Source organism: Tursiops truncatus, chromosome 3, assembly GCF_011762595.2.
Source record: "Tursiops truncatus isolate mTurTru1 chromosome 3, mTurTru1.mat.Y, whole genome shotgun sequence".
In the NCBI taxonomy this organism is placed as follows: Eukaryota; Metazoa; Chordata; class Mammalia; order Artiodactyla; family Delphinidae; genus Tursiops; species Tursiops truncatus.
The window spans coordinates 126,939,465-126,965,650 of record NC_047036.1 but is presented as its reverse complement, the minus strand read 5'-3'; the positions used below and the strand labels follow the sequence as shown (position 1 = coordinate 126,965,650).

General features: G+C 41.7%; 1 protein-coding gene across 1 annotated transcript in view; it reads left to right on the top strand.

Moving 5' to 3' along the window:
• The first annotated feature begins 800 nt into the window (after nt 1-800).
• The window catches only part of SLC36A3 (solute carrier family 36 member 3), a 35,200-nt gene continuing 9,814 nt past the window's right edge, over nt 801-26,186 (top strand). The window contains exons 1-8 of the mRNA XM_019924764.3: nt 801-986; nt 4,655-4,745; nt 7,463-7,551; nt 10,379-10,474; nt 14,294-14,378; nt 15,316-15,534; nt 18,006-18,104; nt 18,480-18,646. Coding sequence (XP_019780323.1) covers nt 847-986; nt 4,655-4,745; nt 7,463-7,551; nt 10,379-10,474; nt 14,294-14,378; nt 15,316-15,534; nt 18,006-18,104; nt 18,480-18,646 — 986 coding nt within the window. The 5' untranslated portion in view covers nt 801-846. The remainder of the gene's footprint in view (nt 987-4,654; nt 4,746-7,462; nt 7,552-10,378; nt 10,475-14,293; nt 14,379-15,315; nt 15,535-18,005; nt 18,105-18,479; nt 18,647-26,186) is intronic.

Here is a 26,186-nt window from a genome sequence, read left to right as displayed (position 1 = left end):
TGGAATCTAAAAAATAAAACAAACGAATGACTATAACAAACTGTGAGGAAAGAGACTCCACAGATACAGGGAACAAACTAGTGGATACCAATGGCGAGAGGGGAAGGGGGAGGGATGAGACAGGGATAGGGGATTAAGAGGTACAAACTACTATGTATAAAATAAATAATATACTGTACAGCACAGGGAAATATGGCCATTATTTTATAATAACTTTAGAGGCTAATCTATAGAAATTTTGAATCACTATGTTGTACACCTGGAACTAATATAATATTGTAAATCAACTACACATCAATTTAAAAACAAAGCCACTCGACCCCCACGCAGCGAAGGCGGCAGCCAGATTACCCTCTGTTGAGCCACACCTGCGTCCTGCGAGTCAGCAGCACCTTATTGGCCGGGCAGCCTCCATTGTGAGGTAGTTCTGGTTTCCTCCTTACCAAAGACAGACAAGCCCTGAGCCTGGCCCTACATCCAGGCACCAGAACCTCCAGTCCAATGCTGTCTTCTTCCTCCCAGTCACACAGTTCACTTTGCCCTAAAGCACTAAGGGCTAAACTGGGAGGGGCTGAAAGCCCGGGCGAGTCCCAGCGTGTGGCGGGGGCAATCACAAGGAGCCCTGAGAATCATCCCGAGATGAGACTCTCGTAAGTCCCCAAAGCCAAGTGAGGCATATAATCGACATCAGCGTCCCCCTCTCACCAGCGCCAGGGCCAGGCACCCTTGGGAATTAGGAGCCAGCATCTCCGTGCTGCAGCCTTGGTTCCTCTGGAGAAAAACCCATGGGAGGCTGGTTCAAGGCTGTTACAGTCCTTAACCCTGAGCCACCACCACCTACCCACCATGCAGAAGATCTCATTGCTTGCAAGGGACAACAACAGCGAGCCCAAGTCCTTGGATGATGGGGCCAAGTCACTCTCGGAGAGTAGAAGTAGCATCACTTCAGAGAGTGTCCGTCCTGAAGAGGAAGCCAATGGATTATCGTAAGTGGCTGCACGGCCCTCCTCTATCTGAGGTCAGGCACGGCTGCCTTCACAGAGCTGGGCCACAACTTCCTACGTCTCTCTTCTTAACACATTTATTCCCATTGAACAGGAGACACGAGGATTAAAGACGAAACCTTCAGAATCTAAGAAGTTTGACCCATGTGGCTCTGGGTATTACACCTGTTTCACAGGTTTTGCAAAATCGCAGAGTCATCCCCAACATGAGCTGCTTCTTTTTTTTAAAATTAAGTAATTTATTTATTTAACCTGTGCCAGGTCTTAGTTGCGGCGCTCCGGGATCTTAGTTGTGGCATGCGGACTTCTTAGTTGTGGCATGTAAACTCTTAGTTGCAGCATGTGGGATCTAGTTCCCTGACCAGGGATGAAACCGGGGCCCTCTGCGTTGGGAGAGTGGCGTCTTACCCCTGGGCCACCAGGGAAGTCCCCAACGTGAGCTTCTCAATTCCCACAACAATTTTCTATCTCAGGCTGACTTAGTTTCAAGCTGCTTGCCTCTCTGTCGACTTCTGCTATCATTCATACTCTCTCTCCCTCTCCCTCTCTCCCTCTCTCCCCGCCCACCAGCCTCCCTCTCCCTTCCTCATACAAACCCATCCAGGAAATAGAAGTTCACCTCCTAGACCCATGTCCCTACTTTTACTCCCATAAACTCAGACACGTGGCTCTTTTCCCCAGGGCTGTATTGCCAATCAGACTATTATTTAGTAATCAGATCAGATAATATCCATGGTATAGAGAGATTGTAAATGACAATACCCAGTGTTGAAAGGATGTCAGGAAACGCCCTCTGTCATGTCCTTTTGGGAAGAATTAAGCTAGTACCTTTCTAGATGGCAATGTTGTAATATATGTCGAATCCTAACACATATTTATATAAAACATACAAATACTTATTTGGCCTATGCTTTCTTTTAAAGTACACACACACACACACACAACTGGCCGTAGTGGCTGCTTCTGGCTACGAGAATTGGGAGACTGAGAGGCAGAGATAGAAGAGACATTTATGTTCACTACATAAGGTTTTTTTGGGTTCTTTTTTAGTTTGTTTTGCCTTTTGAATTTCATACTGTGTTACTTAGGGCTTTTTTTTTTTTTTTTTTTTTTTGGCTGCGTTGGGTCTTCGTTGCTGCACGTGGGCTTTCTCTAGTTGCAGCGAGCCGGGGCTACTCTTCGTTGCAGTGCGCGTGCTTCTCATTGCAGTGGCTTCTCTTGTTGCAGAGCACGGGCTCTAGGTGCGTGGGCTTCAGTAGTTGTGGCACGCGGGCTCAGTAGTGGTGGCGCACAGGCTTAGTCGCTCTGTGGCATGTGGAATCTTCCCGGACCAGGGATCAAACCTGTGTCCCCTGCATTGACAGGTGGATTCTTAACCACTGCGCCACCAGGGAAGTCCCCTACTTAGGGCTTTTTAAGCGTAAGTAAATATAAATAAATAAATCCTTTGATCAGTTATACCACTTCCAGGAATTTTTCCTAAGGAGATAATAATGCAGGTATGAATGATAATTTTATTGAAGCCAGATATTAACCTCAGATCTGGTTGTAATACTGACAATTGAGAAACAACGAGAGATTATTTAAAGTATGATACACATAGTATCATATGTGATACACATCACTCCTAATACAGCCATTAGGAGTGATGAAGGAAATCTATGGTTGTGTGAAAATATGTAGGACATACTAGTCATAAAGAAAATTAAAATACAGTATTATAATGGTTCTCCTTGTGTACAATCTGTGTGCATTTGTAGACAAGTAAGGATGCCTAGAGGAATGTTAAAGTGTTAAAAGTAGTCTTTTCCAATTGGTGGAATTTGAGTATTTCCTTTTATAATGACAATGTATCATTTTTCAAGGAAAAAAAAATAGGAACTTTTTTTAAGTCCTTGGGAGCTCCCAACATGTGTTTTACTTCTCATAGCCCTGATCTATGATGCTGTTAACTGAGGTGCAATGTTTTCTCCAAACCCTTATCTCACCCTTCCCAAGAGATTTGATCAGGTTGGGCAAGACGCTGCTGTAGGAAAGAAATGAGAGATGGAGGGATGGAGAACAGGAAGGGGGCACATCTTTTGGAGAAATTACTATCAAAGAATTGACAAAAGATTGTTTTAAATAGGGTGGGTTTTTTTTTTTTGACTTTGACATATTTTTCAAAAATTGCAGTTACCAAGAAATATAAATTTCTGTTGGAAGTGAAGGGACAGCTTGTACCACCACCCCCCCCTTTGCTTAGGTGAAAGGTCTGAACTCACAGAGATGCAGGAAGTCACTGTCTTCTCTCAGCCCCAGCCCTCTCCCTGGGCAATACTGAAATGCCAAAACCTGACCCAGCCCTGACACCCTAACCAACAGGACAAGACCAGGAGGCGTGAGCCCTGACTCGCCATGTGACCTTGGTCAGTTTATTTCCACCCTCCGGGCTGCCTCCAGACAGTCCAAAGGCTGCACAAGGAGGTGCCTCCAATGACCTCCTCCAGGTACCTTTTGTTACAGGAGGAGGGGGCCCCACTACCTGCTTAAACCAGCCCTTGCTTGCCTTTTTTCTATCACCCCAGCTCTGCCTCCTCTTTAGGAAGCCGTTTCAAACAGGTGAGCACCATAAGGCCAAACCAAAGGTGGTGGTGGTGATGAGGATGATGATGATAATGAAGTTGATGGTGATGATGCCTCACATCTGTGAAGCCCTTCACAATTCCAAGATTCATTACGTCATTACCTCTTCTGATTCTTATTATATCCTTGGGAGGTAGGCAGGTCAAGATGAACAAACAGAAGATGTAAGCAGCTGAGGGGCCTTCCCAAAATAGTGATCAAACACAGTCGGTTAATGGCAGAGCTAGGACTCAGAATCCAGTGGTCCTACCGCAGTTCAGTCCTTTGCAGACAACTTTTCATTTCAATTCCTTTTTGATTCTCTTCTCAAGATCCTGTTCCACATTTCCCCTCCCTAGTCGACTGGTGGTGCCTGAGCAGGCGCTGCCAGCACTGGTGTGGAGAACATTTAGAACCCTGATATCTAGCACCCTGCCAGGCACATAGTAAGTGTTCTATATGCACGTTTAGCAACTGTTATTAAATTGTATCCAGTGCATAGCATGGAATAAGTTTGCAGTGAATATTGTTGAGTAAATGGATGAAAGAGTGAACTAGAACCAATAAATACTCCATATGTGGTGGCAGACGGTTGTTTCTCTAGTGAATGAATTAATAAATGACTGGGCAGCGATAATTACCTGTAAATTGAGAAAATTCTTCTTATTTTTTCCATGTCTATCTAAATGCCAAACATCTAGTAGGTCTCAACACATTTTGAGTGCAAGTATCACGAAAGAAATCGTTGAATGCATTGATGAATAAACTGGTACTAGGGAGTTATCCAGAATAGTAGCAATGGTTATTAACTTTTTCTTTAGAGCCTAGTGTGTGTTAAATATTTGTTGAGTCACCTGAACAAGCACCAGCCCTTGATCAGAGGTTCCAGAACAGATCCTGGGAACTGAGAGTTAAACCAGAGTCTCCTTCATCTGGTTTTGTCTTCCCACCACAGGGTGCCTGGAGAGGCTGAAAGAAGCCTGAGCAGTTGCGTCTCCTTTCCCTCCGCTAACATACCCTTTTGTTGCCTTATGCTCCCCCTACAGGATTATGCAAACCTTGATTCACTTATTGAAATGCAACATTGGCACGGGGCTCCTGGGACTTCCTCTGGCCGTGAAAAATGCCGGCTTATTGGTAAGATGGACCTGTGCAATGGGGACCAGGTCTACCCATTTGGGGGAAAGGGTTGGTGGGTCCCTAAGGCCTTAGTACTGTTTATCAATGGGCAATAAGCCTATTGCTTAGGGAGTCACCCTTTGGAATAGGAAATGAGCCTATTGGCATCAGTCCACTGGAGCCAACCCAGAGCTAAGTGGAGCATGCCTGGAGGAGACAAGCCATTCTTTTTTTTTTTTTTTTCCAGTTTTATTGAGATATAATTGACATACAGCTTTGTATAAATTTAAGGTGTACCGCATAATGACTTGACATACGTATACTACAAAATGATTGCCACAATAAATTTAGTTAACATCCATCTCCCCATAGAGTTACAAAAATAGATGTTTTTTCCTTGTGATGAAAACTTTTAGGATCTACTCTCTTTGCAACTCTCAAATATACCATATAGCAGTGTTAACTACAGTCATTGTGTTGTACAATACACCCCCAGTACCTTTTATCTCGTAACTGGAAGTTTGTACCTTTTGACCACCTCCATCCAGTTCCCCTTCCCCACTATTGGTCTTAAAGACTCACCATACTCGCATACTGATGCAGAATCTACTTTGCCACAGTTCTCCCAGCTCCCTAGGATTATATCCTTGTTATTTCATTCATTTATATCAGCAGCCTGGCCCCGCCAGGCATTTGAGTGTGTGACTCCTGTTTGTGATTGATGGTGAGAAAGTGGCTTGGAAGATGAGGATAACGAATTCTCTACCAATCCCCTGACACTTCCTGTGCCCTCCCACCTCTGTCTTCTTGCTTATGCTGTTACCTCCTCCCTTATTTCTGTCTTTTTTTTTTTTTTTTTTTTTTTTTTTTTGCGGTACGCGGGCCTCTCACTGTTGTGGCCTCTCCCGTTGTGGAGCACAGGCTCCGGATGCGCAGGCTCAGCAGCCATGGCTCACGGGCCCAGCCGCTCCGCGGCATGTGGGATCCTCCCAGACCGGGGCACGAACCCGTGTCCCCTGCATCGGCAGGCGGACTCTCAACCACTGCGCCACCAGGGAAGCCCTTATTTCTGTCTTTTGAACTCCACCTCCTCTGTAAAATTTGACTGTTTCCGATTAAAATTCCTTCACCTTGTGTTTTTCTAGAACTTATATCTACCTAACCTGGAATCCTCCCAGCACTTACAAAGATGAAACATGCTTATTTTGAAAAATACCTATCTTCCTCACTTACCTGAAAGCTCTGAGGGCAGGTACTCTCTAATTCATCTTTACACCTCCCCACAATACCTGCTATAGAGACTGGCACACTTGAAGTCCCAGTTTGTGTCCATGGAATTGAATAGATAGATTATTGCCATTTAGTGGAAACGAATTTCTCCTTCTCTCCAGGCCTGCAAAGTGGCCCTCATGTCTAAAAAAGTCACATTGAGACCCTGGCTACTGACATGACTTCCAATCTGAATCAGTTGCAACCCAGAGATGGGAAGTTCCCCTTTAGAATTCTCAGGGTTCTAGAACTTCTGAAGAGCATTATTACCACATGGCCCTCAACCAAATTCTCTTTGCCAGTGTGGTCTTTGCTTTTTAAGATAACTCTTTTATCCTTTGATTTTTGGTTCCAAAGACTTATTAGGTGATTTCTTTACCCTCCATCTCCCATCAGAACCTGTAATCATGATTCATTTGAGAAATATATATTGAGCACCTACTATTCTTAAGCCCTGGGAATATAGATATAAACAAGACAAAAGAGTCTCTGCTATAGGGAGGCTACATCCTGGTGCAATCTAGTGGTGCTCTTCATCTCTCAAATTTCTTTGTGATATTAGCACAGGTCACATCTATAAAGTCACAGGTGTCCAGCACAAAGAGGGTGAGAGAGTCCCTCTTTGCTCTGTGCTGTTGTGATCACATCTGGGAGATAATGATGAATGATGAGCCCTGCTTTTTAATCTCATCACACATAAAAAAAATGGAGACCGTGAGGAGGAGACTTGTTCATTAGCTTGACTCTAGTCATCATTTCTCTGTGTATGTATATCAAATCATGTTGTTCACCTTAAATGCATATAATTTTTAGTTATAAAAATAAAAGGGACATGGAAAGTAGACATACGAGAGCAGTGATTCTCAACTGAGGGTAATTTTGCACCCCCCTTACCCAAAGACATTTACAATGTCTGGAGACATTCTTGGTTGCCACAACTTGGAGAGGAGGGGGAGGGAGTGCTTCTGAAATCCAGTGGGTGGAGGCCAGTGGTGCTGCTAAATATCCCACAATGTATAGGACAGCCCCCTGCAGCAACAAAAATCAGCTGGCCCAAAATATCAGTAGTGCCCCTTTTGATAACTTTGTACTAAAGGAAGGAAGCCGATCCCTAAAAGGAACCTTGGTCTTCAAGAATCTTGGAGGAGGTAAGGGCTGGGATGTGAGAAGGAATGAGAGATCTAGAAGCGGAACTAAAGGCCGATGAGGAAAGGCATGGGCTGTCTGGGAGGTAGTGAGCTCTCTGTTACTGGAAGTATTGTAGCACAGGTTGGGCAGCCACTTTTCAGTGATGCCAAGAAGGGTATTCAGGCCAGAGCATCTGGGGGCACAAGGACATTCAGGCAGGAGCTCTCATCCCTAAATCTCTATTATGAGAGGGACCCTAGCACCCAGGCAGGGAGAGGGCCAGGTATGGGAGCAATCCACCTGTGGCTCACTGTGCCCACATCTCCTTTCCCCTCCAGGTCGGTCCTTTCAGCCTGCTTGCCATCGGGATCCTCACTGTGCACTGCATGGTCATCCTGTTGAACTGTGCTCATTGCCTAAGTCAGAGGTGAGAGTCCTGCTTCTCTGTCACTTGGTGCCGGGTTCCATCTCAGGGTGTGCTAAGTTTCCCTGGATCGCTGACCCAATTAGCTGGCCCCCTCTCCAGGCCACCACCCCTGCTCCTCTAGATACTGCAAAGGCGGTGGAGGGAGTGATTAAAATCCCAGCCGGGAACTCCTAGGTCTGGACCCAACTCTGCTGCTAGCTAGCTGGACAACTTTGCGAATCTCCTGAACTCTCTGAGCCCAAATATCCCTATCTAGAGAAATCAAAAGGGATGAAGGATGCAAATGTGTCATACATATTCATGAATATGCGAGATACTTAAGATGTCTTTCTTTTCCTCTTAATCTCCCCACTCCCATCTCCCCCCAACTCCAATACATACACCTTCGAAGGGGAATTTCTTCCAGGTAAACCCTTCTTGGGACAAGTTAGTAACAGTAAAAAAACATAGTTAAAAAAAAAAAAAAAAAACATAGTTAACAATGAGATGAATAGCTCACAGGGATATTAGGGATATCCCTAATACAGGGGTCATTCACTTCAATCCCTAATAAAGTATACATATAACACTCAACGTTTATATATTTAAAACTGTAATGCAAAACAAAATTCCAGAAGGAAAAGACAAATGCAGTGAAAACAAACAATGCTGAAAATTTCATATTTATAAACTAGCAATTCATGGTGATTAGCAATTCTTTACAGCTGATAGGATTATGGCTTTCTGTCCACAGGGCTCAGCTTCTCCCAAGGCAGGCAAATCTAAATATGTCCTCATAGATGTGGAGAAAGTCCTCATGAGTCAAAGTAGGGATATTAAATGAAGCTCCTCATAAAGTCAAATTATCATAACCCAAATAGGTGCATCTGGAGTATATATCAATCACACCTAACTTGTGTGGTACTTTCCAGCCCACGAAACACTGTTAAGAGCATTTACTCATTCAGCAATTAAATTTATTGCACAATTACATTGTGCCAGGTACATGGCAAGAGCTTTGCAAGTCTTCTTTTATTTATTCCTTACAGTAAAATTTTATGGTAGGCACTATTTTTCCCATTTTATAGATGATTAAACTGAAGCTTAGGTGAGTTAAATGCCTTGCTCAAGGTCACACAGCTAGGAAGAGGCAGAGCCAGTATTCTAAGACCTGTCTGACTCTACCCCTTAACCTATCTGCAAATCTTTTTCTTCCCTCAAGCCTGCCAGGACCATTTTATCACCGTGCAGGTTTCCAACATCTCTGTCATTTATGACAACCTTTTCCTGATTTTTGCTTTTGATTATTTGTTTTTCCTTTTTTTTTTTTTCTCTAACAGAGGTTATAGACCCATGGCCTAAGAGCTGACAATGGTTTTCAGATATATTTGGGAGGACTTCTACTGGGTTTTTAAAATTATTTATTTATTTATTTGGCTGTGCTGGGTCTTAGTTGCAACAGGCGGGCTCCTCAGTTGCGGCCCATGGGCTCCTTAGTTGTGGCATGTGAATTCCCAGTTACAGCATGCATGTGGGACCCAGTTTCCCGATGAGGGATCGAACCCAGGCCCCCTGCATTGGGAGCACAGAGTCCTAACTACTGCACCACCAGGGAAGTCCCTTGGTTTTTTGTTTTTTGCCAGTGTTTAAAAACCTGTAGATTTCACATAAAAAAAATCTGTACCTTCTTGCCAGTCAGACACTCTGCCACCTCTGCGGCTTCATTCCTTCATCATTCAGCTGGAGCCACATCCTGATCAACTCCTTTTGGAGCAAGACCTGTACCAGAGCCTAGGATACTGTCTCCACTATCCCCTATTCTGTCTCATATCCAGCACTTCTCACCACATTACTGATACCTTTCTGATCCCCATTGCTTTTGAATTTGCAATCCTCAGAGTAATGTATTTGCCAGTCCTATGCAATGTGACCTCGTCTATATTTCATATGCCAAGCACACTGAGTAATAATAAAAACAGAAGCATCATGCCGTGTCCTCAGTGCGTCACCATATTCATCTCTTACTGGCTCCTCCCCAAAACCCAGACTGTATGTAAAAAAACTGAAGCCTGGAAGTATCAAGAGACTTGCTCAAGGTCTCCCAGCCATCTAAGGGGGTGTGTTGGGACTTAAACCCTAGTCCCTGACAAGCCTGGGGCCCTTTCCCTCTCCAAGCTACTCCCCTGAGTCATGCAATTAACTCCAGGAACCTGGGCAACTTGCTCCCACTTGCTCTGTTGACAGTCCTCAGCAGGGCCTTCCTGTCCCTTAGGAAGGGCCACCTAGGGAAGGAGGGATGAAGGAAGAGGGATAGGCTGGAACTGGGGTGTCACATCCTATAGGGGTGCTGGGCAGGAGGCTAAAGATTACCTTTGCATGGTGTCTGGTCCAGGGCAAGCATCCCAAATGTTCCAACACCCTCAACAGTGGGAAGAAGGGAATGTAAGTCCAGAAAAGACAGAACCACTGTCTTGGCCATACTCATACCCCGTCCCCCTCCCTTCTCCTCCCTCTAACCAGGTGTGCACACCTCACAACTTTCGTATCCTCTCTGCCCTTGTTTGCAGACCTAATCAATTCACAGCTACTGTCTACCTAAATAATAATAATAATATCCACTTAAATATTAGTGTTAAAAAAGAGAACTACACAAAAAAGGCAGAATTCTGAAACTTTTAAAAGTATACCATTATAAAAATAGTATAAAAATTATACTAGTATAATTTGCTAGAAAATTACCAGAATGTCCCATATTAATACATGAATATATAATAATTACTCACTTTAGAAGTACATTGTACTTTAAAAAAAAATGTTTTAAGTTATTCATTGCTTGTCCTTTCCCTAGACTGCAAAAGACTTTTGTGAACTATGGAGAGGCCATGATGTACAGCCTCGAAACCTGCCCAAGTGCCTGGCTGAGGACCCACTCAGTGTGGGGAAGGTAGTAGTCATAGATGTCACAGTAGTAGTAGTAATAACAACAACAATAATAATAATCCTCACCTGTTTTTTCTTTATTTCTAGTAACACAAGTTTTAAATGAATATGTTCTTGTTGAAAACTATTGAACAATATAGAGAATCTCCCCTGGTAGCTCCATCCCCCATCCCACTCTTCACCCAAGAAGTAATCACTGATATCTAGTTAGTTAACATTCCTCTAGACTTTTTCTCTGCATGTACTTTTTCTCTGTATATATGTGTACAAATGGAAATATATATTTTGTTTTGTATTTTCTTGTATATTAATTGGAATATTTTTTGCAAATTTGCTCTTTCATCTAATAATATGATTAATTTCTTTCCACATTGGGACATAGAGATTGACCTCATTATTTTGCAAGGCTCACGATGTTTCCCCAGTATAGATGGATCCTGTGGTTTTTTTTTTTTTTTTTTTGGTACGCGGGCCTCTCACTGTCGTGGCCCCTCCCATTGCAGAGCGCAGGTCCCGGACGCGCAGGCTCAGTGGCCACGGCCCACGGGCCCAGCCGCTCCGCGGCATGGGGGTTCCCCCCGGACCAGGGCACGAACCCGTGCCCCCCACATCGGCAGGCGGACCCCCAACCACTGCGCCACCAGGGAAGCCCGATCCTGTGGTTTTATTTAGTCCTTCCCTTAATGGTGAACATTTAGGTTGTAACCCTCGCTGGATAAAAAGTTTATGGTGTACAGAATGCTCTTCTCTGTCTGATCTCCTCTGATCATCTCTATGACCTTGTGAGGTAGGCAGGTATATCTTTATTGGGAGGAAATATGGTGATAAAGGCTCACAGAGACAGAATAATGTGTCCAAGGTCACAGGTATAGATACTGGTGAAGCAGAGTTTTGACCAAGCACCTAACATGTTAGGCTTTCCCAGCAGAGCCCCTCAGGAGTTAGTCCCTCACCTGCCAAGATCCTTCCTGCAGCTCCTCTCTTGGGAATGTCAGTAGGTCACTGATCTCCCAATCAGGAGTCACTCTGATTGTCAGACAGGAAAGGCACGGGGCAGTAATAATAGAGATCTCGCAATTGTCCATCCTTTCTCACGAAGATTTATCAGCTTCTGATGACACCCTGAATAAAACTTTCAGGCAGGAAGGCTCCTTGGAGATCACTATATCCATGCCTATTCAAGTAGAGGAAAATGAAGACAGATAGAATAGTAAGGCTGCTCAAGTTACCCAGGGATCAGAGCAAGGACTGAAATCCAGAACATTCAGCTCTCATCCACAATACTGTGCCATTTCTCTGGAGACCCAGCAGCTGAGAAAGAATTGGGAAACTATTTTATTTAAACGAATGATTTGTAATTTTTAGTATGCTAAGAAATACCTGGGGAGTTTGATTAAAAATTACCTATTCCACATAAGCAACAGTCATCAATTGATGCTCATTGTGAAAGGTCATTGGAAAACTATAAAGCAAGAATACAGTGGCATCACCTGACCCCATGTAGTCATCGACTCATGTCTAGACATGGGACAAGTGGACATGATGTGTCTTATAATAGGATACAGTAGGGAGTACAGAGAACCACCTCTGAAATACCCTTGCCAGAAAGATAAATGAAGAACCTCAGTCTTATCAAACCACTAGATCTAATATCAGTTTACAGGAAACACAGGGGATAGAAGAACAAGATAAATGACATTATGAATTCATCATCTGAATCTAGAAAGTGAAACATACTACAGGGCAATTTTCTGGTATCTTCAACACCAACAAAAAAAATTAAAGTTGCAAGAGAAAAAATAAATAAGGCAAGGAGAATATAGCAGATTAAAAAACTTGAGACTTAATTACAAAATGCAATGAATAGACTTGTTTAGAAACCAACTGTGAAATAGACATTTTTGAAAAAATTGGAAAAATCTGACTATGGATGGAATATTAAGTGATATAAGAAATTATAGTTAGTTTTGTAAGGGGTGATTAAGGACATGATGGTTATATTTTATTTAAATTCTTGCCCATTAAAGCTGCATACTGAATTATTTACGGGTGGAATGACTTGACATCTCCAGTTCGCTTCAAATACACCAACAAAATAAGTTGTGTGCAGTGGGGGTGAAGGAATAGATGGAAGAGGATTGGCAAAAAGTTAATTGTTGAACCTGGGATGAGCACACGAGGAGTCATGGAATTATTATCATTGTTTTCATGTATGTTTGAAAATCTCAACAATAAAGAGAAAAAACATCCCTATTCTGAAGTCTCACATGACACTGCCAAGCTTCTGACTCAATAGGCTGATATGAGAGCCAGGACTCTGTATTCTTACCATAAACCTCAGATGATTCTGATGCAATGGTTACTACAACCCAGTCTTGAAAAACATGGATCTAAACCTTAGAACCTAAGCAGAGGAACATATTTTTGTTCTCTTAAAAAATAAATGCAGGGCTTCCCTGGTGGCGCAGTGTTTAAGAATCTGCCTGCCAATGCAGGGGACATGGGTTCAAGCCCTGGTCCGGGAGAATCCCACATGCCGCGGAGCAACTAAGCCCATGCACCACAACTACTGAGCCCACACGCCTAGAGCCCATGCTCCAGAACAAGAGAAGCCACCGCAATGAGAAGCCTGCGCACCGCAACTAGAGAAAGCCCGCTCACAGCAAGGAAGACCTAACGCAGTGAAAACTAAATAAAATTAATAAATTTATTAAAGTAAATAAATAAATGCATCTCCAAATACGGGACAATTTAAGAATCCAAAAGAATAACGACAATAACAGAGTTTAATATATTAAATAGAGAATAATTAGTTGAATTTCCTATGATAAAAAAAGAGGAAAGGAGAATATATCTTTCTTAGACGTTAGCTAATAAACTTAGATGAAATGACAGAACTAGAAAATCACCACCTTGCGACCACCAGTGAAATAACTGATTCAGCAAGGATCGTCAATGAATGTTAAAACCCTTGGGTTGAGGAGGATAGGCTATTCGTGGCATCTCAAAGTTCTTACCTCCAGGTTGCAATGTAGGAAATGTACACTTTCAATAGAGAGGCTTAGCATTCGCCATCACAGTGGACATCCTGTGCCTCCCAATGTGATGACACACAAGTACACAGTATCACCTGTGTGTGTGCTTGCTTCTCTGACTCATGAGGAAACAGTCACTTAAGTCCACGATGTGGGACATTCTACAAGACAGATGGCTTAGACTCTTCCCAAAAAGCCAATGCCATGGGAAACAAAAAAGGTGTATATGTACAGGGCAGCTCTACCTGAAAAAAAATACTAAACAAACATAGCCGAATGCCATATATGAAGCATGATTAGATTCTGAATCAAAAAAAGTTTTAAAACAGCTATAAAAGATACTTTGGAGAGAATTGGGTTATTTAAAATATAGACTATATATCTGAGTATATTGAAGTTGATTTTCTGGACATCATAGTCCTAAGGGAGGACTATGTTATGGTCTTTAGGGTTGACGTGTTATAATATCTGCAATTAATTTTCAAGTAGTCCTGAAAAAATGCACGTGTGTGTGTGTGTGTGTGTGTGTGTGTGTGTGTGTGTGGATAAACACATTCATCCATACATATTTAATGCAGTTAGGGCTAAATTTTAGCAATCAGTATATCTAGTTAAAGAGTATATGGATGTTAATTATACTAGTCTTTCAACTTTTACTGTGGACTTCAAATTTTTCAAAATTAAAAAATGAGGAAATACTAAAAATAGTAAAAGAAATAATTGTCTCAAAAAATGCATTTAAAAATAATTTGTTTCTCCCTCTGTCTGCCTCTTGTTTTCCTTCTCAGGTACACTGTCAGCTTTTTATTAATCATCACCCAATTGGGCTTCTGCAGTGTTTATTTTATGTTTATGGCAGACAATTTACAACAGGTAAAGAGGCCCCTTCTGGGCAGAGGGGGGGGAAAGCAGACCTCCTGCTGCTAGGGTTGCATTGCAAAATTATAGTTTTTGGATCATGGGAAGAGAGGGCTTCATTTCTACTCCCTAGTCAGACTACACTTGGGAGTTCTTTCAGTCCTGGGAATCACTCTTTAAACGGATCATAGGGAAGCCGAAGCAACATCTGAGGAGTGTAACCAGGACGGAAAGAGAGGCTTGCAATCCTGTCCAACCAGAAATAATTGAGAATTTTTAGCCTGAAAAGTGTTGGTGAGCTTTTCTTTAGGCAGCTCAAGGTTGTCATGTAGACGACTTAAATTAAGGCAAACAAGTTGCAACATTGCCTTCATTGCATTCCCAACAGGCATTATAAATCAATCACAGCATTCTTTCTTGGTTTCATGGAATAAAGGAAGCATACTTGTTTTTGTGCACTCAAACAGCCAGAACTATGAAAGGCATTATAGATGGAATATTCAAGCAGACAGATTTTGCTCACTATTCAGAACTTTCTAACTTTTAGGGCTATCTAAAGTTGAAGAAGATATTCCTGTGTAATCAATTCCTATTCTCTGGATGTTTAAAAGAAAACCATTTGGTACGGAAGAAGAGCTTGACTAGATAACAAAAGGACCCTTCAGGCTTGAGATTTGATGATTCTAAGGGTTTCTGGTTGTCACAGTCATGGGTACTACGGTTTAGGGTTACCAGATTTGGCAAATAAAAATATATGACACCCAGTTAAATTGGAATTTCAGATAAGCAGCATATTTTTTTTTTACTACAGTACAGGTATGTCCTTATGTAATATTTAGGACATACTTTTACTAAAATGTTACCTGTTAATTATCTGAAATTGAAACTTAATGGCATCTTGTGTTAATGTGGCACCTCTAACTACACTGCCCTTCCTTGTGTTCCACATCAGATGGTGGAAGAAGCCTACGTGACCTCCAACACCTGCCAACCCAGGAAGATCCTGGTGCTGACCCCCACCCTGGACATTCGTTTCTACATGCTGGCAATCCTGCCCTTTCTGATCCTACTGGTGTTTATCCAGAACCTCAGGGTGCTGTCCGTCTTCTCAACACTGGCCAGTATCACCACCCTGTGGAGCATGGCTCTGATCTTTGAGTATATCGTGCAGGTCTGTGCCCAAAACTACCACAGAAGGGGGTCAGTGTCCAGGGCTTCTGAGACCCTTGGGGAGGGTCACTGTTGTCATGGGCAGATGAGACTGAGGAAGGTAACCTCCTGCTCTGAGCAGCCCCTGCCAAAATGATGTCCGTGAACACCTGCCCGTCAAGCTATAAAAGCTAGTCACCATCATCATCATTATCGTCACACTGGACAATGGGTCTTCAACAAATAGTTATTGATAGCTTCTATGACCCAGGCATTGTGCAAGGGGTGGGGATTCAGTAGTAAGTAAAATTGATGAGGTGTCTGCTTTCATGGAGGTTACAATCACTTGGGGTAATAAATCTCAATCAAATAACCAACCAAAATTGTAGCAGTGATAGGTTGACAAGGGATACATGGATGATAAAGGAATTCGATTTACTTTGTGCCAAATTCTTTACATAGATTAAATCTTCACAATGATGCTATTTTGGAAGTAATACTACTTTATCCTCAGTCCACAGACAAGAAAACTGATAAACAGAAAGTAATTTTTCCACTAATTACAGTCATTTTGCCTCCCAAGCCCATGCTTTGCTATCATTACAGGCCCTGAAATGTCACCATTATAGTTTCATTTCTTTGAAAGTCTCTGGGGTTGTATTAGTTTCCTGCTGTGACAAATTACCATAAATCTGGTGACTTCAAACAGCACAAAATTATCTCAGAGTTCTGGAAGTCTCACTGGGCAGGACTGCATTTCTTTCTGGAGGCTTGTGGGGAGAATCTGTTTCTTTGCTTTTTCTGGCTTCTAGAAGCTGCCCTCATGCCTTGGCTCATGGCCCACTTCCCTCTTCAAAACCAGCAATGTCAGGCCAAGTCTTTCTCATGCTGCCATCTCTGGTTCTCTCTTCCGATTCTCTCTTCCACTTTTAAAGTCCCTTGTGATTACATTGAATCTACCCAGGTAATCCAGGAGAATCTCGTTATTTTAAAATTAGCTTCAGCGGAAGTATAAAGCATTATCCACCTGTGCATCTCACCTCTCAGTTGTCTCCTTATTTTATTGTACAGGCATAGGAGTGTACAGTAGCTCTGCTGCTGCTCACGGCTCACATTCAAGTGCAGTAGCCTCAGTGATGTACGCTGTGATCACACCCATGCTGAACTCCTCCATCTAGTCTGAGAGATAAAGACTTAAAGAGGGGCCTGAAATTGCTCTTTGGAAAAGAAACTATAAAAGGTCCTATTGTCCTAAGGGCTTAAGAAGTGCCTGTGATAGCAGAGCTCAAAGCCTGAGCCCAGTGTTGCCAGTCTTTGGTCAGATTGTGGAAGTAGAACATGCCTCTTCTATTTTTCTTGGAATTTCTACTTTGATTTTGACTCTACACAATTCACGTAACTCACCTTTAAGTTTTGTGATAACTCTGATGTCCAAGAGTTTTTTTCCCTTTATCATTTTCGTACTCTCCCAATTGTATTCCCAAACTTGGATTTGAAATATCTGGAAATTCCCATTTATCTCAAGGGACGACATGAATCTCTTAGGAATAATTTCTTCTCAAATATATAATACTGTGAACTAAATAAATAAATAAATAAATAAAATTAGCTTGATTAGCTACCTTAATTCAGTCTGAAAACTTAATTCTCCTTTGCCATGTAATGTAACATATTCAAGGTTCCAGGGATTAGGAAGTAGACATTATTCTTCCCACAGGAGTCTATTAAAATAATCATTCCCTCTAGATCTGTGATAGCTACTGTGCCAGCCAGAAGACTTCACGGCTCCGAGAGAAGTGATGGGAAAGAGGTATTAGAGAACTGGGAAACAGAAGACCTGAATTCTTATCTGGGCTGTGCCACTCACTTGCAGAGTGGCCTTGGGCAGTTCCCTTCTTCTCCCCGGGTTCCATTTTCACCACATGTAAAGATGTGGTAAATCAAAATGTAAATATATACAATGTATTCCTTAAGAAGGAATGAAATTCTGATTTATGCTACAACATGATGAACCTTGAGGACATTATGCTTAGTGAAATAAGCCAGCCACAAAAAGACAAATATTATATGATTTCACTTGTAAGAGGTACCTAGAATAGTCAAATTCGTAAAGACAGAAAGTCGAATAGGGATTACCAGTGGGCTGGGTAATAGGGAGTTATTATTTAATGGGTGCAGAGTTTCGGCTGGGGATGATGATAAAGTTCTGGAGATGGAATGTGGTGATGGTTGTACAACAATGTGAAGGCTCTTAATGCCACTGAATTATACACTTAAAAGTGTTTAAAATGGTAACTTTTATGCCATGTATATTTTACCACAATAAAAATAAGTAACTTGTTTAAAAAATGAGAAGGCTGACTCAGCTGTAGATACCTCATGGGTGCTTCTAACACTGTCTCTGTTGACGTCGGGCAAGCCCAGCTCTCTACCAGATGTGGGGAGACTTCTCCGCCTTGGCAAAATGAATGCCCTTCTTCTACTTCCTTTCAGGAGATTCCAGATCCCAGGAACCTACCCTTGATGGCAAGCTGGAAGACTTTCTTGCTGTTCTTCGGTACAGCCATCTTCACGTTTGAAGGCGTCGGTATGGTAAGATGGGTGTAGGGTTTGAGGGAATGGTCCCCAGTGCTCTCTATGAAAGCCAGTCATTGGTCTAGGTGTCTAAATAGTAGTATTTATGAAAAGTGCAGAATATGATCTTCTCCTGGTGGAAGGGAAAGTCAGTACCCATTTACAGGGTGCCACCTGCCCCATACACCACACCAAACCTTGAAGACTGAGTGAGAATTTACCATCAGGCCAGATGGAGTGGGGCACTCCTGGCTGTAGAAAATGTGGGAGAAGATGAAAGGGGGTGTGGCCCCTTCCTGACTCTGGGCTGCCTGGTGAAGGATGTCTGTGCTTGTGGGGGAACCTGCTAGCTTTCTTTCTACCTTTTCTTTCTCAACCTCCTTTCATTTCTAGGTTCTGTCTCTCAAAAACCAGATGAAGCATCCACAACAGTTTTCTTTTGTTCTGTACTTCGGGATGTCCCTTGTCATCGTCCTCTACATCTGCCTGGGGACACTGGGCTACATGAAGTTTGGGTCGAACACCCAGGCCAGCATCACCCGCAACTTGCCCAATTGCTGGTACGTCCCTGCCCATCTGGGGTTGGGGGGAAGGGGAGGGGAGTCACAGGGTCTGAATCTTGGCAACAGAATGTGGCATCCCTGAGTTACCATTAGCAACAAATGTTAACTGCTAGTATTAGTATTATAATAACAGGTACGTTTAATAACCCAGGCATTGTGTATTATCTCATTTAATTCTCTCAACAGCTCTATGAGTTAGCATTATTACTATCAACTCCATTGAATGGATAAGGAAGTTGATATGTGGAGAGGCTGTAAGTAACTTGCCCAGCTCACACTGCTCATGAGAAGTTGAAACTTGAAACTCAATCTCCTGACTCTATGGTTCACAGGCTGTCAAACAGGAATGATCTGAGAGTGTCTATGAAACAGAAATAGCAACAACAAAAAGTATAACTCCAGAGTAATGATTGAGGGGCCTGCAAGTGGACTGCTACTCAGGACCCCAATTCCAGAAAGGGGCCTAAGCTGCCACTGCTATGCCCCACTTGGTTCTTGGACTGGAGTTCTTGCATTCAGTCGTTGATTCACTTATTCATTCATTCATCCAGGAAGTGTTTTGGGGACTGGCACATAGCATTCATCTAGTATTAGCTATTGTCATTATTCTGGCAGTATTGGGGGCAGAATGACTAAGCAGTCAGTAGAACCAAGTGTTTAAGAGCACAGATTCTACACCTGAGCAATGGGATTTGATCCTGGTTCTCACGTGACCTTGGATAAGCTAACCTAATCTTGCAGACCTCATTTCCATCCTCCATAAAATAAGGATAATACTCTCGCCTATTTGTATCAGTCAGGATAGGTTGTGCTCTGGTAATAAAATAAACCACTCCAAAGTCTCAATGGCTGAACACACAAATGCTTAATTGTATGTTCATGCTACATGTCCGTTACGGGATGGCTGGGGCTCAGCTCTGCACCATCCCCACTCCAAGACCTAGACTGATGGAATAGCCACTCCCTGAAACATTGGTGGTTTCCATGGCAAAGGGCACATTGAATCATACCCTTTACCATGAAGCTGCTAAAGCTTCTCTAGGAAGTGACATATGTCTCTTCTGCTCACACTTCGTCCGTCAAAGCAAGTGGCCACGCCTCACTCCAAGGGGCAGGGAAGTGAAATTCTACCATGTGTCTGGAAGACTGGGAGGTATTTGGTGAGCAGCGCAAATGACTGCCATGCTATCTCAGGGAGTAACTGTGAGGGTGAATTGGCTTAATATACATAAAATGCTTAGAAAAATGTCTGGCACGCAGTAAATGCTCATTGCATGTTAGCTATTATCACTGCTATGTCTCCGCGCAGCCTTGGTCTTTTGGAAGTGAGTAGGATGGTGGGGCGTTCATTTCCCATAAGGCCAAAGCTGTAAAATGAGAAAAATGTCACCAGTCCCACCCACTTCACTGTGTTGTGGTAATGACTAGATGAGATAATAAACGTGGAATTTCTTTGAAGTGGTGACTTATTTTACACGAGTAAGATATCAGCCTAATATGCTGTTCTTATTCTGGGTAATTTGGGCTGCCACTAGTTACCTTGGGCAGGGCGGGTGCTTTCCTTCTGGTATATCAGCTGGAAAAAAACGGGCATCGGGTGCTGTGAGAACCTCACAGCTTCTCTGAACCTGGCTGGTGATGAGATTCTCCAGAACAGCCTTAAAGAAGGAATGAACAAATATCCCCTCCCAATGAGCGAAAGACCAACAACCCAAAGAGAAATGGGCCTGAGCAAACAGTTCACAGGCAACTCAGAAAGTGACATTTTATATATTTGAAAAGCTACTCTGTCTCCCTCATAATCATAGCAATGCCAATTTTACAAAACACAACGGCACAAACCAGCATGTGTTCACACACTGTGTTTTGCCAAGGATGGAGGGAAGCAAGCACTCCATTATGCTGGGACAACAAATGTGCAATATGTCAAGAGCTATCAAAAAAAAAATTTTAACATCTTTATTGGAGTATAATTGCTTTACAATGGTATGCTAGTTTCTGCTTTACAACAAAATGAATCAGTTTTATATATATACATATGGTCCCATATCTCTTCCATCTTGAGTCTCCCTCCCTCCCACCCGCCCTATCCCACCCCTCCAGGTGATCACAAAGCACCGAGCTGATCTCCCTGTGCTATGCTGCTGCTTCCCACTAGCTATCTACCTTACGTTTGGTAGTGTATATATGTCCATGCCTCTCTCTTGCTTTGTCACAACTTACCCTTCCCCCTCCCCATATCCTCAAGTCCATTCTCTAGTAGGTCTGTGTCTTTATTCCTATCTTACCCCTAGGTTCTTCATGACATTTTTTTCCTTAAATTCCATATATATGTGTTAGCATACGGTATTTGTCTTTCTCTTTCTGACTTACTTCACTCTGTATGACAGACTCTAGGTCTATCCACCTCATTACAAATAGCTCAATTTCGTTTCTTTCTATGGCTGAGTAATATTCCATTGTATATATGTGCCACATCTTCTTTTTTTTTTTTTTTTTTGCCACATCTTCTTTATCCATTCATCTGATGATGGACACTTAGGTTGTTTCCATCTCCGGGCTATTGTAAATAGAGCTGCAATGAACATTTTGGTACATAACTCTCTTTGAATTATGGTTTTCTCAGGGTATATGCCCAGTAGTGGGATTGCTGGGTCATATGGTAGTTCTATTTGCAGTTTTTTAAGGAACCTCCATACTGTTCTCCACAGTGGCTGTATCAATTTACATTCCCACCAACAGTGCAAGAGGGTTCCCTTTTCTCCACACCCTCTCCAGCATTTATTGTTTCTAGATTTTTTGATGATGGCCATTCTGACTGGTGTGAGATGATATCTCATTGTAGTTTTGATTTGCATTTCTCTAATGATTAGTGATGTTGAGCATTCTTTCATGTGTTTGTTGGCAGTCTGTATATCTTCTTTGGAGAAGTGTCTATTTAGGTCTTCTGCCCATTTTTGGATTGGGTTTTTTGTTTTTTGTTATTAAGCTGCATGAGCTGCTTATAAATTTTGGAGATTAATCCTTTGTCAGTTGCTTCAGTTGCAAATATTTTCTTCCATTCTGAGGGTTGGCTTTTGGTCTTGTTTATGGTTTCCTTTGCTGTGTAAAAGCTTTGAAGTTTCATTAGGTTCCATTTGTTTATTTTTGTTTTTATTTCCATTTCTCTAGGAGGTGGGTCAAAAAGGATCTTGCTGTGATTTATGTCACAGAGTGTCCTGCCTATGTTTTCCTCCAAGAGTTTGATAGTGTCTGGCCTTACATTTAGGTCTTTAATCCATTTTGAGCTTATTTTTGTGTATGGTGTTAGGGAGTGATCTAATCTCATACTTTTACATGTACCTGTCCAGTTTTCCCAGCACCACTTATTGAAGAGTCTGTCCTTTCTCCACTGTACATTCCTGCCTCCTTTATCAAAGATAAGGTGATCATATGTGCGTCGGTTTATCTCTGGGATTTCTATCCTGTTCCATTGATCTATCTTTCTGTTTTTGTGCCAGTATCATACTGTCTTGATTACTGTAGCTTTGTAGTATAGTCTGAAGTCAGGGAGCCTGATTCCTCCAGCTCCGTTTTTCATTCTCAAGATTGCTTTGGCTATTCAGGGTCTTTTGTGTTTCCATACAAATTGTGAAATTTTCTGTTCTAGTTCTGTGAAAAATACCAGTGGTAGTTTGATAGGGATTGCATTGAATCTGTAGATTGCTCTGGGTAGTAGAGTCATTTTCACAATGTTGATTCTTCCAATCCAAGAACATGGTATATCGCTCCATCTATTTGTATCATCTTTAATTTCTTTCATCAGTGTCTTATAATTTTCTGCATACAGGTCTGTTGTCTCCTTAGGTAGGTTTATTCCTAGATATTTTATTCTTTTTGTTGCAATGGTAAATGGGAGTGTTTTCTTGATTTCACTTTCAGATTTTTCATCATTAGTGTATAGGAATGCCAGAGATTTCTGTGCATTAATTTTGTATCCTGCTACTTTACCAAATTCATTGATTAGCTCTAGTAGTTTTCTGATAGCATCTTTAGGATTCTCTATGTATAGTATCATGTCATCTGCAAACAGTGACAGCTTTACTTCTTTTCTGATTTGGATTCCTTTTATTTCCTTTTCATCTCTGATTGCTGTGGCTAAAACTTCCAAAACTATGTTGAATAAGAGTGGTGAGAGTGGGCAACCTTGTCTTGTTCCTGATCTTAGTGGAAATGCTTTCAGTTTTTCACCATTGAGGATGATGTTGGCTGTGGGTTTGTCATATATGGCCATTATTATGTTGAGGGAAGTTCCCTCTATGCCTACTTTCTGCAGGGTTTTTATCATAAATGGGTGTTGAATTTTATCGAAAGCTTTCTCTGCATCTATTGAGATGATCATATGGTTTTTCTCCTTCAATTTGTTAATATGGTATATCACGTTGATTGATTTGCGTATATTGAAGGATCCTTGCATTCCGGGAATAAACCCCACTTGATCATGGTGTATGATCCGCTTAATGTGCTGTTGGATTCTGTTTGCTAGTATTTTGTTGAGGATTTTTGCATCAATGTTCATCAGTGATATTGGCCTGTAGTTTTCTTTCTTTGTGACATCCTTGTCTGGTTTTGGTATCAGGGTGATGGTGGCCTCGTAGAATGAGTTAGGGAATATTCCTCCCTCTGCTATATTTTGGAAGAGTTTGAGAAGGATAGGTGTTAGCTCTTCTCTAAATGTTTGATAGAATTCACCTGTGAAGCCATCTGGTCCTGGCCTTTTGTTTGTTGGAAGATTTTTAATCACAGTTTCAATTTCAGTGCTTGTGATTGGTCTCTCCATATTTTCTATTTCTTCCTGATTCAGTCTTGGCAGGTTGTGCATTTCTAAGAATTTGTCTATTTCTTCCAGGTTGTCCATTTTATTGGCATAGAGTTTCTTGTAGTAATCTCTCATGATCTTTTGTATTTCTGCGGTGTCAGTTGTTACTTCTCCTTTTTCATTTCTAATTCTATTGATTTCAGTCTTCTCCTTTTTTTTCTTGATGAGTCTGGCTAATGGCTTATCAATTTTGTTTATCTTCTCAAAGAACCAGCTTTTACTTTTATTGATCTTTGCTATTGTTTCCTTCTTTTCTTTTTCATTTATTTCTGATAAAGATTTTTATGATTTCTTTCCTTCTGCTAACTTTGGGTTTTTTTTGTTCTTCTTTCTCTAATTGCTTTAGGTGCAAGGTTAGGTTGTTTATGCGAGATGTTTCCTGTTTCTTAAGGTAGGACTGTATTGCTATAAACTTCCCTCTTAGAACTGCTTTTGCTGCATCCCATAGATTTAGGGTCGTCGTGTCTCCATTGTCATTTGTTTCTAGGTATTTTTTAATTTCCTCTTTGATTTCTTCAGTGATCACTTCGTTATTAACAGTGTATTGTTTAGCCTCCATGTGTTTGTATTTTTTACAGATCTTTTCCTTTAATTGATACCTAGTCTCATAGCATTGTGGTCGGAAAAGATACTTGATACAATTTCAATTTCCTTAAATTTACCAAGGTTTGATTTGTGACCCAAGATATGATCTATCCTGGAGAATGTTCCATGAGCACTAGAGAAAGATGTGTATTCTGTTGTTTTTGGATGGAATGTCCTATAAATATCAGTTAAGTCCATCTTGTTTAATGTATCATTTAAAGCTTGTGTTTCCTTAATTATTTTCATTTTGGATGATCTGTCCATTGGTGAAAGTGGGGTGTTAAAGTCCCCTACTATGAATGTGTTACTGTCGATTTCCCCTTTTATGGCTGTTAGTATTTGCCTTATGTATTGAGGTGCTCCTATGTAGGGTGCATAAATATTTACAACTGTTATATCTTCTTCTTGGATCGATCCCTTGATCATGATGTAGTGTCCTTCTTTGTCTCTTGTAATAGTCTTTATTTTAAAGTCTATTTTGTCTGATATAAGAATTGCTACTCCAGCTTTCTTTTGGTTTCCATTTGCATGAAATGTCTTTTTCCATCCCCTTACTTTCAGTCTGTATGTGTCTCTAGGTCTGAAGTGGGTCTCTTGTAGACAGCAAATATATAGGTCTTGTTTTTGTATCCATTCAGCCAGTCTGTGTCTTTTGGAGGGAGCACTTAGTCCATTTACATTTAAGGTAATTATCGATATGTATGTTCCTATTCCCATTTCCTTAATTGTTTTGGGTTCGTTATTGTAGGTCTTTTCCTTCTCTTGTGTTTCTTGCCTAGAGAAAGATCCTTTAGCAGTTGTTGTAAAGCTGGTTTGGTGGTGCTGAACTCTCTCAGCTTTTGCTTGTCTGTAAAGGTTTTAATTTCTCCATCAAATCTGAATGAGATCCTTGCTGGGCAGAGTAATCTTGGTTGCAGGTTTTTCTCTGTCATCACTTTAAATATGTCCTGCCAGTCCCTTCTGGCTTGCAGAGTTTCTGCTGAAAGATCAGCTGTTAACCTTATGCGGATTCCCTTGTGTGTTATTTGTTGTTTTTCCCTTGCTGCTTTTAATATGTTTTCTTTGTATTTAATTTTTGACAGTTTGATTAATATGTGTCTTGGTGTATTTCTTCTTGGATTTCTCCTCTATGGGACTCTCTGTGCTTCCTGGACTTGATTAACTACTTCCTTTCCCATATTAGGGAAGTTTTCAACTATAATCTCTTCAAATATTTTCTCAGTCCCTTTCTTTTTCTCTTATTCTTCTGGAACCCCTATAATTCGAATGTTGGTGTGTTTAATGTTGTCCCAGAGGTCTCTGAGACTGTCCTCAGTTCTTTTCATTCTTTTTTCTTTATTCTGCTCTGCAGTAGTTATTTCCAGTATTTTATCTTCCAGGTCACTTATCGGTTCTTCTGCCTCAGTTATTCTGCTATTGATCCCATCTAGAGTATTTTTCATTTCATTTATTGTGTTGTTCATCATTGTTTGTTTCCTCGTTAGTTCTTCTAGGTCCTTGTTAAATATTTCTTGCATTTTGTCTATTCTGTTTCCAAGATTTTGGATCATCTTTACTATCATTATTCTGAATTCTTTTCCAGGTAGACTGCCTCTTTCCTCTTCATTTGTTATATCTGGTGGGTTTTTATCTGGCTCCTTCATCTGCTGTGTGTTTTTCTGTCTTCTCATTTTGCTTATCTTACTGTGTTTGGGGTCTCCTTTTTGCAGGCTGCAGGTTCGTAGTTCCCATTTTTTAGTGTCTGTCCCCAGTGGCTACAGTTAGTTCAGTGGGTTGTGTAGGCTTCCTGGTGGAGGGGACTAGTGCCTGTGTTCTGGTGGATGAGGCTGGATCTTGTCTTTCTAGTGGGCAGGTCCATGTCTGGTGGTGTGTTTTGGGGTGTCTGTGGACTTATTATGATTTTAGGCAGCCTCTCTGCTAATGGGTGGGGTTGTGTTCCTGTCTTGCTAGTTGTTTGGCATAGGATGTTCAGCACTGTAGCTTGCTGGTCGTTGAGTGAAGCTGGGTGCTGGTGTTGAGATGAAGATCTCTGGGAGATTTTCGCCGTTTGATATTATGTGGAGCTGGGAGGTCTCTTGTGGACCAGTGTCCTGA